Source organism: Strigops habroptila, chromosome 1 (genome assembly GCF_004027225.2).
Source record: "Strigops habroptila isolate Jane chromosome 1, bStrHab1.2.pri, whole genome shotgun sequence".
Lineage (NCBI taxonomy): Eukaryota > Metazoa > Chordata > Aves > Psittaciformes > Psittacidae > Strigops > Strigops habroptila.
The window spans coordinates 97,445,003-97,459,436 of record NC_044277.2 but is presented as its reverse complement, the minus strand read 5'-3'; the positions used below and the strand labels follow the sequence as shown (position 1 = coordinate 97,459,436).

Sequence of the window (14,434 nt, the reverse complement as noted above, 5' to 3'; positions counted from 1 at the left end):
TTTCCAACTCAGAATATTACCAGTATTTGGTTATTGTAGGTGTATTTGATAGCGGAAACTGCAAAGAGAAAAAGCGAGGTCAACTGAATGATACACAAGCAATGAACTAGCAACATCAGCCAGGAAAGATGAGCCTTGAAAGTTAAACAGCACTAAGGAAACATGTTCAACATTCTGAATCTGGCAGAATTTACAAACAGAAGTATATTTATTTTTCTCCCAGCTCTTCTTGAAAATAGAGTGTCAGCGATGGGCAGGAATATAAAGTAAAGGAAGAAAACAAAACTTAGGAAGTCTTCGCCAAAAACTGCAGGTGCCAGCTTGAAGTGAGAGTTGCTGCATGTGACCATCCAGCTGGAGATAAAGTCAGTACCAGTGTAACACCCAGTAAAAAACCAACCCAACAAACGTTAAAAGGGCATATGCAGTAAGTTACAGCTGGTTTGAGCAACTCAGAAGAGAACACATTCAGGGCTATACCCTAATTCAACAGAAGACAAATAGGCCTCTAAACACCCAGTATCTGCAAAAGCATCCTCTAAGCTCATCCCACTATTTAATGATGGGTAAAACCGATACCTCAACAAAACCTTCTGTGAAAGCAGCAAATACAAACACACAAGTGCTAAAAAATAGGGGGAAAGCAGATAATAGCAAAGTTCTCTCACTGCTTCATAAATATGTTTAATTCTGACATGAGAACTGGCTGACAACATTGTTTGTTTTTCACTTCTCTCACACACCTAACTGGGATAATTAACAGGTCTTAATTAATGAACAGGCTGCAATACGATGTTAATCTGACCACTTCAGAAGCACTACTAAAGCAGCACTGGTATTACAAGGTACGACTGCCTTTGTGCTGTAATTTCAGGTAAGATGGATGCTGTTAGTGACACATCCATACCCTACCCCATTGTGTTCATGTGGCTGATCAGCTCCTAGCAGAGAAACCTGATAACAGTTTGGGGTCCCACAGGAGAATGACAGACATTGTATGAATGAAAGGTTACCAGGGAAATGCTAAACTGACTTCACATGATGATGACACCAGTATAATGGAAACCAGTCAGGAAAACAAAGTATTTAGAGAAAGGGCTTCATTGTGGCTGCAGAAGAAAAGCAAATACTGTAATTGAGCAGGGACAGCATTTCTTGCTTGTCAATGTATCTTATTTACAAACAAGGGATTTAGAGCTGTCATATTGAGAAATATGTACTGTATTACAGGCAGTGGTGCTGTGCCAATGGGCTGCAATGACAGCCTGTCATCGGGGCAGCTGAAAGGGTGGGCACTGGAGGGATGCCCACAGCAGGCAACAACAGAGATTGTATTGGAAGCTCTTGAGGAAAGAGGGAAACTAAGCATCAGACAACCACTTTAACAGGCCCCTCCATTCCATGCTTGGGAAAATAATTCAGAAGCAAAACCGTGTAGACCACAGCATGGTCATGCAATAATGGGCTTCACTCTGCCAGCACCAAAGCTACAGCAGCATTAAGTACCAGAACATCACTGTAACAGACATGTGAAGATGGCCCCTTCCTGAACAGCAATGCAGATCAAAACAAGAAGACTTTACAGAACCCCAAAACCTGAAATTTTTTTTTTTTAATAGAATAATCTTTAAGGACAGACTGGAGAAAGAAAATAATCTTTTGAAAGTCGTAATGTTGAAACTGTTGTTACTTTTTTATAAGGGCCTTTAGGGACAGGACAAGGGGGAATGGCTTTAAACTGACAGAGGGGAGATTTAGATGAGATCTGAGGCAGAAGTTCTTCCCTGTGAGGGTGGTGAGGCCCTGGCACAGGTTGCCCAGAGAAGCTGTGGCTGCCCCATCCCTGGCAGTGTTCAAGGCCAGGCTGGACGGGGCTTGGAGCAACCTGCTCTAGTGGAAGGTGTCCCTGCCCGTGGCAGGGGGGTGGAGCTGTACGAGCTTTAAGGTCCCTTCCAATCCAGACCATTCTAGGATTCTATAAAATACAACTTGAGGAGTAATAGGAAGAGGGATGCTAGCAATAAAACCAAATCAAATGGCTCAACACAGATGACCGAAAGCCTTCTATCATTTCCTCTGTTAACTATTTCTCACCATCAAATCCCCAGCCCTGCCTCAGCCAGGGCACCTGCCTGGAAGCACAAATTTTAGGACCCTTCTTTTAGAGAGAATTCCCAATTTTAGTTTAACTTCCACACAAGAGGCCAGCATAAAGGCTCAGTCACGTTTTTAAAGGCTGATAATGTCTGATGTGGTTTGGTTATCATCTCAGCTGCCTCCTGACATTAAAAGGCATAAAATAATTTTTCAGAAGAATCTGGGGCAGTTCTTACAACGGCAACAACAAAAATGAGAAGCTGAAATTAATCCGAAAGATGGATAAAGGATTAAATTCAAATTTCATGAACAGCCTTACATCCAGCATTTCTTAACTTCAAGCTGCAAAGTCAAAATTAGAAAAAAAAAAAAAATAAATTACAGAAGTTTGCAGGCCTAATTTCCAAGAGATACATACAACTTCTGTCAGCAAGACAAATCTGCAGCATCACAGTTGCCATGACTCCCAAGGGAGCTGTATCACAAAGCTCGTACCTATTTTAGCAGTACGTACAGGAGCCGATGCATTTAGGAAAGCCATCTCTTATTCTAGAACACACAGTGTGAGACATGGGAGCCTGGCTAAAGAGATTTTAGTTACTAAACTTTAGCAGAAGATCATCCAAAATATCTACATACATTATTCTGACAGTAGATCACCAGGGGAAAGGAAAATAGCATATATATGGGCAGATAGTAAGTGTTGCAAAGTATGAGCTTCACAGTCCTACCTGACCAATACAGATGCAGTGTTGGCCAAGTTCTGGTGACAGGTAAAAACATAATACCGTTGAGCAGTCAAGTGTTACCTTAACAGAAGGATGAACAGGCACGCAAAGGGTATGTACAGTCCACGGCCCCATCGGCTTAGTGAAAATCTGAATTATAATAATGATCTCCTGGACCCCTGCAGCTCCTTCTCTGTGCAGTAAACAAGCATGTTCACGGTCTGGAATCTCAACATCTTTCCCTTCATTGATTTATGCTTTTAACTTGTGTTCAGCTGATGCATGAATTCATTGCTTCATCCTCAGATCCAGCCTAAGGCACTTCCACACCAGTTGTGCCAATTTAGGGATTCAGTTTTTGCAAACTCACTGAACAGCTGCTTCGTTATGAGTTGGGCAGTGGATGGAAAGAGAGACAAGCCTTGGTAACATATCTGGATGGCAGAGCAAATCTGTTTCCCTGCTTCTCCACCGCAACTTAGGCTTTGTCACTCAGCCCAGATGTTGTGCAGTCACCATGAGGCTGCTCAAGGCAATGCCAGGGGCCAGCTCTGTGGCTAGCACTCCTCAGCAGCATTTGGATTTAAAGTGCCATAGGAACATGTCAACCAACATTGCCAGAACAAGCTCAGTCATTCAGAGCTTCAACATAGATCCAACATTTGTTGGGCCTATAAAGTGCTGAAAGGATGAAACCAACTGTCATTAGTTTCATGGACAGTCATTGAAGTCCTGTGCAAACTTGGGTCAGGCCAACTTACAAAGTATGAACCAACTTACTCAGATGCTGAAGTACTACTCTTAACCAGGAATCCTTCAACTCCATACACAAGTTACCTGTGCAAAACATTCAGGAGGAACTTTCCCTTTTTTGCATGGATCTGCTACTAAAATTCTGCTCCCTTGAATACAGCAGTTAATGAAGGAAAATAAAGACTTCTAGCAGACAATGGAAGGGCTTTAAAGAAATGGGTTATTTTAAAAAAGATGCTGCCTTTAGCTTTCCCTTTATTTTGTAGCGTCATGCACCAAAGAACATCACTTCTGCAGGCACAAGTTCATGCAGAGAACACCACTTCCACTAAAATAGAACTACTTCAGGTTACACAACACTCATTAAAATTACAAAACCTCTCAAAAACCTGACCAGCATGTTAAGGCGCACTTGAGCTCTATGTTTGTTAAGTTAGTGGCTGCATCATGCAAACTGGCAGCAAGGAACTCCACGGAAATAGAACAGCAACAAACTTGCACGCCTGATGACAAGGCAAAAAACTAAGAGCACCTAAGGGCAGGGATAAACTTCCCCAGCCCATCTCAGCAGACTGGAATGCACAAAGAAGATGCCAGTTCTTTCTGAGGAAGGTTTAGAATGAGAAGTACAAGAATATTTCTTATTTCATCTCTATCTGTACTATAGCTTCCCACTTCAAAATTCCTATGAACTTCATTAAATTCTATGAAATTAATTCCATCTCATTTCCTGTGAGTACAGGAATCTCATTCCCTGGACAACAGCCAGGGTAAATGGTCCAAAACACTTACCAGCCCATTCGTAATCTCAACAGAGAGATAAAGTCTTACAATTTGTATTAGTCCTGCTATTGTTCTGTTACAACTTCACTTTAGTAAAGATTATTATTCTAGAAGGAAGCACATTTTGTAGATGTAGTAGTTCAAGTAGCTTAAGATACAGTCCGTAACCAATGGCAGGAGGAAAGTAGATGGTTGTAGTTAGCCTGAGGTAGGATTAAAACCAAACCCTGCAACACGACACCGATAGAGAACATTTCCTACCACCAAGATACTCGGTTCCCTGCTTGCCAGTGACATACAGTGCTGTTCAGTGATCACAGTGATTCACTGCTGCACCACAGATAATCACCTTCACTCTCAGATGACAAGAAGCTGATGTAACTTAACATCAAAAAAGTACAAGTTTACTTAAATATTTGACAATATATATGTAAAATTAAATCTGAATAATTAAAAAAAAAAATCAAGAGTTCTGATATTTAGACTAAACTGTCAATCCTTTGAATTTTGGGGATTAGCACTGTGAGACAGGCAAGCAGAACCAACAGCCTTTTAAGATCAGCCAAAACCCCAGTCATGCCACACTTGCTTGTGCCACGTAGGATTAACGGTTACGTATTCATGCCAACGCACTGACAAACAGCAAGATCTTGCAGGCAAGCCGTCTGGATTACTGCTGCTAGCTCAAATGGCAAACACACACCTTTTTCTTGCCTCTGCCGGCCCATACCAGTGGGTTTCAGTTGCTTTTGTTTCTCTCTCTCTGGCGCAGCAGACCTGGCTGGTAGAGCTGGCACCCCTCTTGACTTTGTGGGTCTCATGTAGCTTTTTATCTGTTCTGCTGCTTTAACTCCCTCTTTCTTTGCCTCCTTCACAACTTTTGTTCACACTCTCCTTCCTTTTCTTTAGTTGTGTCTTGAGGTTTATCTACTTCAGACTTCAATTCCAGGGCATCCTTTAGGTGAGCTTCCCCACCCTGAGCAGCATCCTCTTCTGCAGGCTGAGAATGACCTTTATCATTATCTTCAGGACTTAGTTTGCTTATTTGGACAGCTGCCAGATTTAAACCAGCAGCTTCTGTTTCTGTCGCTTTACTGTCCAAACTGCTCGAGTACTTTAGTGAGCTCTGCTCACTCTTCTTGCCTCCATCCGGCTTAGGCTCTTCAGCTTTACTCTCCACCGATGCTTCTGCCACAACCTGTGACACGGCTGCTTCTGCTCTGCTCTCTGGTACCACTACAGGTTCTAGATCCTTCCCTCTAGAAGAGACAGTTACCTCTAGTTTCTCTGTCCCTTTGGCACTTACAGGAGCTGGTTTACTATCTGAATCTGCCACCTTCTGAGGAAGGCCTGAGGAAGTGGTGTCAGTGCTGTGCTGTTTATCAGTGGTTGTTCTTTCTTTATCATCCACCTTTGCCACAGGAGAAAGGGGAACTTCGTCCTTCTTTGACTTAATGTCCTGTTTAACTGACTGATTGAAAGAAAGGGATTTACCTGCCTCACTGCCATCCTGGGAACCAACCTCTTTGGTTTCAACATCTTTCTTTGAAACCTCTTTTCCAGGCTCTTTGTGTCCCAGATTGATCGGCTGCTCACAAGATTTCTGTGTCTGTATCTCCTCCTTAGCACCAGGTCCAGGCTCTTTGCTGCTTTTCTCTGCTATTGCTTCCAGAGCAGGAAGCCCCTTACTTCTTGCACCCTCATCAGTCTGCTTTGGGAAGCCAGAAGAAACACTGCCAGCATTATCAGGGGCAGCCCCTGCAGTCTGAGCAAACGATTCAAAGTCGCTTCCTTTATTATTCCAAAGCATTTGAGGGCCAATGGGGAAGTTTTTAATATTTCTATTTTCATCTACAAAATCCATGGCTTCCATTCCATATGCCACCTCAGATCCCATGGGAGGCTGTACTTCACTCCTATTGGGTTTTGTCTCTAGAAGAACAGGCTGCTCAGAGGCATTTTTAGCCTTTTTACTACTTCCATCATGACCCCTCTTTTTAGATCTATCAGTAACTGCAGCCACAGTGTGATCTGCCACTGCTGGGTGCTCTAGGATAGGCAGCTCCCCACCACTGCTGCAAGGAGGAGGACTTCCTGCTTCAGATTTGTTGGTTATCTCCACATCATGAGCAGGAAACATCTCTGCACCTGCTTTATGCTCCAGAAGGAATGGATGCTGAAGGTTAGCCTCTGTCTTTTTTTGCATTTCTCTTTACTACTTGTGCGTGATTTTTCTGGCTCCAGAGCTACAGCAGGAGCTTGTACTTCAGTAGTACCAGTTAAGTCACCTAACAGACTGGCTAAGGTACTGGAATTAGTCTCTTTGCCTTTATCAAAAGGTTGAGTTTGTTTAATGTTTCCCAACTCTTCACCTACCACAGGGATGTCACCTGGACTCAGTACAGAGTGCTCAAGACTATTTTCATCCTTTTTGCCTTTCACATCTCTACTTTTTTTCTTAGGCTTGTCCATCACCAGTCCCCTGGTCAGACTGTGCGCCGCAGCTGCATCTGTCCTGCACTCTGGCTGAGGCTCAGATGTATCTACTTCCTTACCTTTATTCACAGGCCAAGTTTCTTTAGTGTTGACTGTTTCTGGCTCTGATGTCTCTATTTTATGACCTGCAAGAACTGGCTGATTTACGAAACTTTTTCTACCACCACCCTGTATTTCAGGCTTTGCCAGCACCTCTTCAGTTATACCTGACAGATTGTCCAGCTCAAGCTCTCTTTCGGAACCAGGTACCCTATCTTTGTCAAAGGTAATTTCTTTTGTGCTTCCAGCCACTTTCTCTTTGCTTGAAAAATTGCTTGTTTCCACCCCAGCATCCCAGGGATCTGCCTGCCTCAAAGGACTTTTTCAGGTTTTTTCTTTTCCCCTCACTGCTCCTCTTTCTAGGTTTGTCTGCCACCAGCAATGCATCAGAATTCCTCACCACTGATTCAGAAGTAATGCCAGCCTCCTTGCCTTTGTTAATCAAATCTACCTCTTCTGTTTTGTTGATTGTGTCAGCCATAGGAAGATGCTTTGCCTCCTCTCTCCTACTCTCCAGCAGGAATGGTTCGTCTAAAGCACCCAAATTGGCTGTTTCATTTTTTCCAACATTTTCTTTAGGCTCCTCTGTTCCCAGTTCAATTGGCCTTTGCATTTTACTTATATCTGATATATTCTCCTGAAAACACTCAGCAGTAACCCAGACCCTCTCTCTGCCTTTTTCACTAACACTAACCTCCTTAGTTTTATCAGTTATGTCAGGAAAACTACTCGGGTCCATCTTGCTCTCAAGAAAAGGCTGCTGGAAAAAACTTCTTTCACCTTTTTTGCTTCTTCCATCACTACCTCTTTTTTTGGGCTTGTCTGCAGGATAAGCATGTGTAATGCTTACTGACGGATGTCCTCTAGCAGCAAAACCTCTACCTTTATCAGGGTAAGTTGTATCTTTTCTATTCTCATCTATCCTCACTCCATCAGTTAGTTTGCTTACATCCTCTGAAAACATCACCTGCTCGGAGAAGCTTTTGATTTTTTTTACTTTCCCTTCACCACGCTTTTTTTTAGGTCTGTCCATCCCATGTGCAATATTTGGATCTCTTCCAGCCTGCTGCTCTAATGCAATAAATCCTTTCCCTTTGTTTTTATCAGGGGAACCTGCTCCCATCATTCCTTCCACTGCTTCAGTGGAGGTGGGATGTTTGGTTGCATCAGACGTGGCCAACAGAAGAAATGGCTGCTCTGAAAAACTATCAGCCTTTCTGTTTTGCGAAGCAGTAACTTCCTTGGGGTTTGGTACAACTAATGGTGCAACGGGAATTTCTGTGGTATCTGTTGGGATCTTCAAGCCTGCCTCTGAAGTACTAAAGTCAACAGCCATGCACTTATTGGGGGACACTGTTTTAGTTTCATGAGCTGCCTTCGGCTCATTAGGAAGCTTGTCCGATGGAGCCGCAGCCTCTGGAAGCATGGGCTGTTTGAAGAGTTCATTTCCAACCCTTTTGCTTTTTTCACAAGTACCTCTTTTCTTTGCTGCTGCTTCCAGTGACCTGTTGGAGGTCTGAACCTCACAATGGACAGGGTCACTGAATGCCTCACTCCTGGGGGATGGGGATTTAGCCTCCTTATCTCTGTCAGAAAGAAGCAATTCTGAAAGTTTGGTCTCTAAAGGAGTTTCTACTTTGCTTAGATTTATTGCTTCCAAAGGATATGCTGTCAGACCAGCACATTTTGACTCCCTATACTCCTCATTTTTATCAAGAAATCTCTTTCCACGGGCTTGGTTGGCCCCTTTGCTGTAACAGATTCCCCCACCTTAGTCTTCTCTAGCTGTTCCAAGGGAACCTCTTTTCTTTTGCCTTTAGACTGCAACATCAAACTGTCATCTCTCATTTCTTCTGTTTTCATGACCTCTCTATTTTTTGCATCCAACACCAATTCTAACGCTGCACTGGGTTTTGGGGCCTGCTGTCCTGGTGCTGGCACCAAAAAGGCATTTTGCTCATCCAGGATATGACTTCCAGTTATTTTTTTAGCATCCTTTGGCATATCCGAAGCTCTGTTTCCTGAGGCAATTGACTGCTCTGTGCGAGCTTCAGCAGGCATTACAGGACAGACATCTGGCTTTTGCAATTCAACAGCAAATGGAGAATTTCTAGGACCTTTTGAGACTGTTCCATTTTCATCCCAGAACTCCATTGTTCTTGGCAGCTGGTTTCTCTTTTGTTTTGGTTTCTTTTTCTTCTTCTTCACAATGGCCAGAGAGCCTTCCAAATCCCAGCTCTCCCTTGGTAGATCTCTGCAGCCTTCCACAAACTCCGAGAGCACACTGGATGGCTGCTCAGTTGCCTTTTTATGTGAAACCCTAGTGCGAGGGGATGTTCCAGCCACACATCCAAGTTCCACTACGGAACAAGGGTCTACTTTTGGGTCAGTGCTCTTCTGTTGTGGAAGACCTATTAGACGTTCCTCTGGTACATCTGTAATAGGCACTGGTGCAGGTTTTGCTCTGCCAAACCTGCGTTCACTCGATTTGTTAGCTTGCCTTATTTGTGCAGTAGGTAGACCTGGAATACAGGAAGCCTGCTCAAACATCAAAGAGACTATTTGCTTTATAAAAAAATTAAATACACTAAATATGTGATTTTAGCCAGCTAAAACAGTCCATACAGTCATATATGCAGAATTTTCCAGCACTGATACCACACTAATTCTAAAGCCACCTCAGTAGACATTTACACGCAAAACCTATTTAAACTGCTACCGACAAATACGTCAATGCAATTTAAAAATACATAATTCCCAATACATGCTCTTACACCACCAAAAAGCAGCAGTTCTTGTAAGGACATGCTATTGCTTTTTAAAGATGCATTAAGGACCCATTTTGTCTTAGCAAGACAAGATAACAGATACACTTTTTATATCTCTAGCTGGCATCCTTCCATAATATGAAAATAGAAGTTTAGTGGAAAGATGAGACTAAGGAAGAGAGAAGGGACATAATGGGGAAGGGGGAGCAAAAGTGCAAAGTCTCCCATAGTACCCAGGGTGGAAGCAGTGGAGGGCAGAACCTCTGTAACAGAAGTCATTTGCTGTACACCCTTATAGGCAGCACTAGGTTTCCCTAGCTACAAGCCACTGATTTTAAAGAGAGCATCAGTTATTTGTCCGTTAGCCCTGGCCCACAAATCAGCCTCCAGTCACAAGTGTAAGCAGTAACAGCTCGGAGAGGCTGCACTAATGGGGCAGGAAAAAAAAATTACATTTCCTTTGATAATTACAAAACTCAATTTGGAAAGAGGTCTTCACTGGGAATATTGTAATAAGAATTAATGGTCCTTTTTAATACCAACATAAAAAGCTAGTGGTAATGGCAAAATGATGGCAAGCTTTTAAATTCTACAGCAGAAAAGAAATAAGCCAGTCCCAGTGATAAAGTACCAGCAGCAGACATATTTGGGCTATTAGTCTGGTGAACGTGGAGGGGAAAAGAGTATTTAAGAGGGCAGGGATTAGAGGCAAAGTGCAAGCAGAATCCCCAATGAACGCAGAGAACCGCATAGCTGCTTCGAGCAAAAAAAGATTTCTGCTTCCTCAAGTGGCAATGCAGTCAGTAGGAAAAGGTGAATAGTTCACAGAGGATATTTCCATTCTAAAACTGAATTATTATTTATACTTTACCTGTGGGCTCCTGCAGGGTTTTTTCTTGCTGAGATTCTGCATGTTGGACATGGTTGTGTTCTGCCTCCTCCTTTTGTTTCTCTCTAACAGTAACATCCACAGCAGTAACAGATTTTTCTGGAAGGAGGTCTTTATTTTCTAGTTCAACAGCTTCTTTTGCTTCTACTGGAACTGAAATACAAAAAATAAGAACAGAATGCTTCAGTTCTTAGGAATACCAGCAACCTGCAGTTTAAAAGCAAGACCTGAAAAAGGGTATAGGTTTTATTCTATTTTTAATAAGAATGAAGTTTATAAGATACGGTTATCTACTATGTATTATCTCCTCACAATTCCATTTCAAGCAGCAATTTTATATTTTGGCAGATATGGTGGAGGTAAAACATGAAGCAAAGACTGTCTTGGGCTTAAGCACAGTGTGAGGATTGGTTGGTAAGGTTTCCCATCCCCCCTTCTTGTAATCAATCAAATTCAGACTATACCAGCTTCCCACTGGAGCTGAATTCCAGAATATACTCCATTATCACTGTGGAGTCCCATTCTAATGCGAATTATCTAGCATTCCTATATACCTTAGCATATATTCATGCAGACACTACCAAATTCCTAGATACATATAATTAGAAAAAGTTTTAATTTATAAAACATAATTACATTGAAGAACAGTTCTGTATGTAATTAATTTTATTTAAATTTTAAACAGAAATAAAACTATGACAGACATTGGCACAACTACAGATGAGGAAGGACAGGACAAGTTATATGATGGTAATTTCAAATACTAATTGCCCATGTTAGCACACACTAATAACCTTCGTGAAATTAAAGCTTTGTTGTTTTTTCCTCGCTAAGGACAGGAGAATAGTGTCTGTGAGAAAGAGTCATAGAATCCTAGAATGGTTAGGGATGGAAGGAACCTTAAGTAGCATCCTGTTCCAACCCCTTGCAGGGGCAGGGACACCTTCCACTAGAGCAGGTTGCTCCAAGCCCCGTCCAACCTGGCCTTGAACACTGCCAGGGATGGGGCAGCCACAGCTTCTCTGGGCAACCTGTGCCAGCGCCTCACCACCCTCACAGGGAAGAACTTCTGCCTCAGATCTCATCTAAATCTCCCCTCTGTCAGTTTAAAGCCATTCCCCTAGACCTATTCCTACAGACCCTTGTCAAAAGCCCCTCGCCAGCTTTCTTGTCAGCCCCTTTAGGCACTGGAAGCTGCTCTAAGGTGCCCCTGAAGCCTTCTCTTCTCCAGACTGAACATGCCCAGCTCTCTCAGCCTGTCTTCACATGAGAGGCAATGGGGCAGAATTAGCTGATAGTGTTTCATGCTGCGGTTGCATTTCTCACCTGCTGGTCTGAAAGATGGTTCGTCTGCTCCAGAAGATGCTCTTCCTGGTTGCTGGAGGAGGTTTGCCGACATTAGCTTGCTCTAAGAGGTCAACACGGCCTTCTGGGGCTTTCAATTCTTGTTCCACATTTGCAGTTGCTTCTGAAATAATGTTAAAGAACAAAAAGTCATCTTACTTTTAATTTAGATCAGATTAAGCAAGATAAAATCACTTCCTCACCTAATTCTTATCTTCCAAGAAACTAAAGTTTTTCCTCACTTCAAAACAGTGGAAATGTGCTGTTTAGGATCGCTTCTACCAGCTCTCCCCTCCTGAAAGCCTAAGTGTTCAGCTAAAGCATATCCTTCCTGTATTGTCTGGTGTTTACTCTTTCATTCACCCACCTATGCCTCTCAGTTACTACATTCTAATAGGGGGGTTTTTTGCTAAAATGTCTCACTTTTGACAGTTATTCCTATCATTAAACCAAAGAGTATTAAAAGGTAACAAAGAAAATCTCCCACTCCAACACCACCTGCAATCAGTCCACATATACTGCCTCTGCCCAGTACTATTTGCTATATTTTGACAGTCATTTTCCCTCTGAAATGACAGTTGTACTTTGAGAAATCTATGGAGCACAACAAATCTATTGGTCCACCACATGGAAAAAAAGAAAATGCCTGCCTCGCCACTTCGACGCCTATAGTCATTCCAAGTAAATGTCACAAAATTACCCACAAAGCTTATCAGTCTATTCAGAAACTGGTTTTGAGATAAGAACCTTTGTTGGAAAACACTGCAGGATCTGTGGAGATTTCAGTATCAGCCGAGAATGACAGTGATACAAAATAAGTACTGACAGGGATGAACTAAAATGTCACTATGGCTGTCCTGCAAAACAGACATCATTGCTAAAAAATGCCAAGTCTTTAAAAAAAAAAAAAAAAAGTCATTAAGACTAATTTATATTTTATGAGGGAAAAAATCCTCAGGAAGTACTTTCTCTGTATCCTGACAGCCAAACTGAGCTTTACTTATGATGTTTTGTGCAAGTCGTACCGTAATATCACTGGCGCAGGTTGCAGAGAGAATCTGTGGATGCCCCATCCCTGGCAGCGTTCAAGGTCAGGTTGGACGGGGCTTGGAGCAACCTGCTCTAGTGGAAGGTGTCCCTGCCCCTGGCAGGGGGGTTGGAACTAGATGAGCTTTTAAGGTCTCTTCTAACCCAAACCATCCTAGGATTCTATGATAATCTTAACTATTAAAAAAATACAAGTTTTATTTGACAGTCTTATGACAACTGCGCCTCTGTGTAGCCACCACTGTGCTACCAGGAGTGTTGCTGCTAGTGCTACAGCAACTTACAGTGCCTTCTCACACCACTTGCCATGGTACTTCAAGGCCAAATGAAACTCACCTGCAGGAGGCTTGCCGAAGGGTGACTTGTCTTGCTTAAGAGAAGACTCAGAAGTCATCAGCTCTTCAGATGCAGAAATCTTGGTGTCAGCTGCAGTGGCAGACTTAGCTTCTGCAAAGCCAAACCCAGAATCCACGGCAGGAAAAGGCTTCGTTTCTGCTACAGGAGCAAACCCAGAATCCATAGCATGATGATGGTTGACTTCTGCTGCAGGGGCAAACTCTGCATCTGCTCCTGGGGCAAATTCAGAATCCACAGCATGATGAGATTTAGTATCTGCTGCTGGGGCAAATGCTAAATCCACAGCATGGTTAGATTCCGCATCTGCTGCCGGGGCAAATGCCATATCCATAGCATGGCAAGATTCCACATCTGCTGCTGGGGCAAATGCCATATCCATAGCATGGTGAGATTCCACATCTGCTGCTGGGGCAAATGCCAAACCCATAGCATGGTGAGATCCCACATCTGCTGCTGGGGCAAACCCTGCATCTTCTGCTGGGGCAAACTCCAAATCCATAGTGTAATGGCACATAGCATCTGCTGGGGCGAAGCTGGTGTCTGCCGCTGGAGCGGATGCACTGACAGCATTAGGAGGCTTGACTTCTGGTGCAGGAGCAAACCCAACATCCATAGCCTGAAAAGGGTTGGCTTCTGCTGTGGGTGCGAATCCAGCATCCAGAGCTTGAGGAGGCTTGGTGTCTCCCTCAAGAACAGACCCAGCCTTTTCTGTGGAAACAGACATGACATCTGAGGGAGGAACACACCCTGCGTCTGCTGCAGAAACACAGATCAGAAATCAATGCAAAAATACAGAACATAAATACCTAACAGTGTGGTTTTATGACTACAGAAGATGGGGGTTTTGGCTCCCTATCTGTCATCTTGTCTTTGAGCATCACTTACTCCCCCCCTTAAACCAGTGCACTCAAGTTGTAGTGGTCTTTATGACACTCCTCAGTGCACTCAAGTGTTTTTCCTACTACAGCCTCACATGCTTTGTTTTGTATCCCTGACTACAGTGTTAGGCATCTGTCTGCTCCTAACACACATCAGCCAACAGATGCATTGTTTTAATTTAAAAACTACCTGGTGCTACGTAGCTGGCAAGAGACCGGAGCTGCCAGATCCACTGCAAGCAGCACATTCCAACA

The 14,434-nt window shown here is 43.1% G+C and overlaps 1 protein-coding gene across 5 annotated transcripts in view; it reads right to left on the bottom strand.

Moving 5' to 3' along the window:
• Positions 1-3,808: 3,808 nt before the first annotated feature.
• LOC115610990 (microtubule-associated protein 4-like) overlaps positions 3,809-14,434 on the bottom strand; it is a 118,552-nt gene continuing 107,926 nt past the window's right edge. Inside the window, exons 10-13 of one of the 5 annotated variants that reach the window (XM_030493246.1) lie at positions 13,281-14,057; positions 11,880-12,018; positions 10,536-10,706; positions 3,809-9,418 (exon numbers count right to left, since the gene is read on the bottom strand). Coding sequence is in view for 3 of the 5 variants with exons in the window: in XM_030493224.1 (XP_030349084.1) it covers positions 5,233-6,567 (1,335 nt within the window). In the remaining 2 variants the exon portion in view is untranslated. Of the gene's footprint in view, positions 9,419-10,535; positions 10,707-11,879; positions 12,022-13,280; positions 14,058-14,434 lie in introns of those variants that run through there. The other 4 variants (XM_030493237.1, XM_030493231.1, XM_030493224.1 and 1 more) reach the window with 4 other exon arrangements.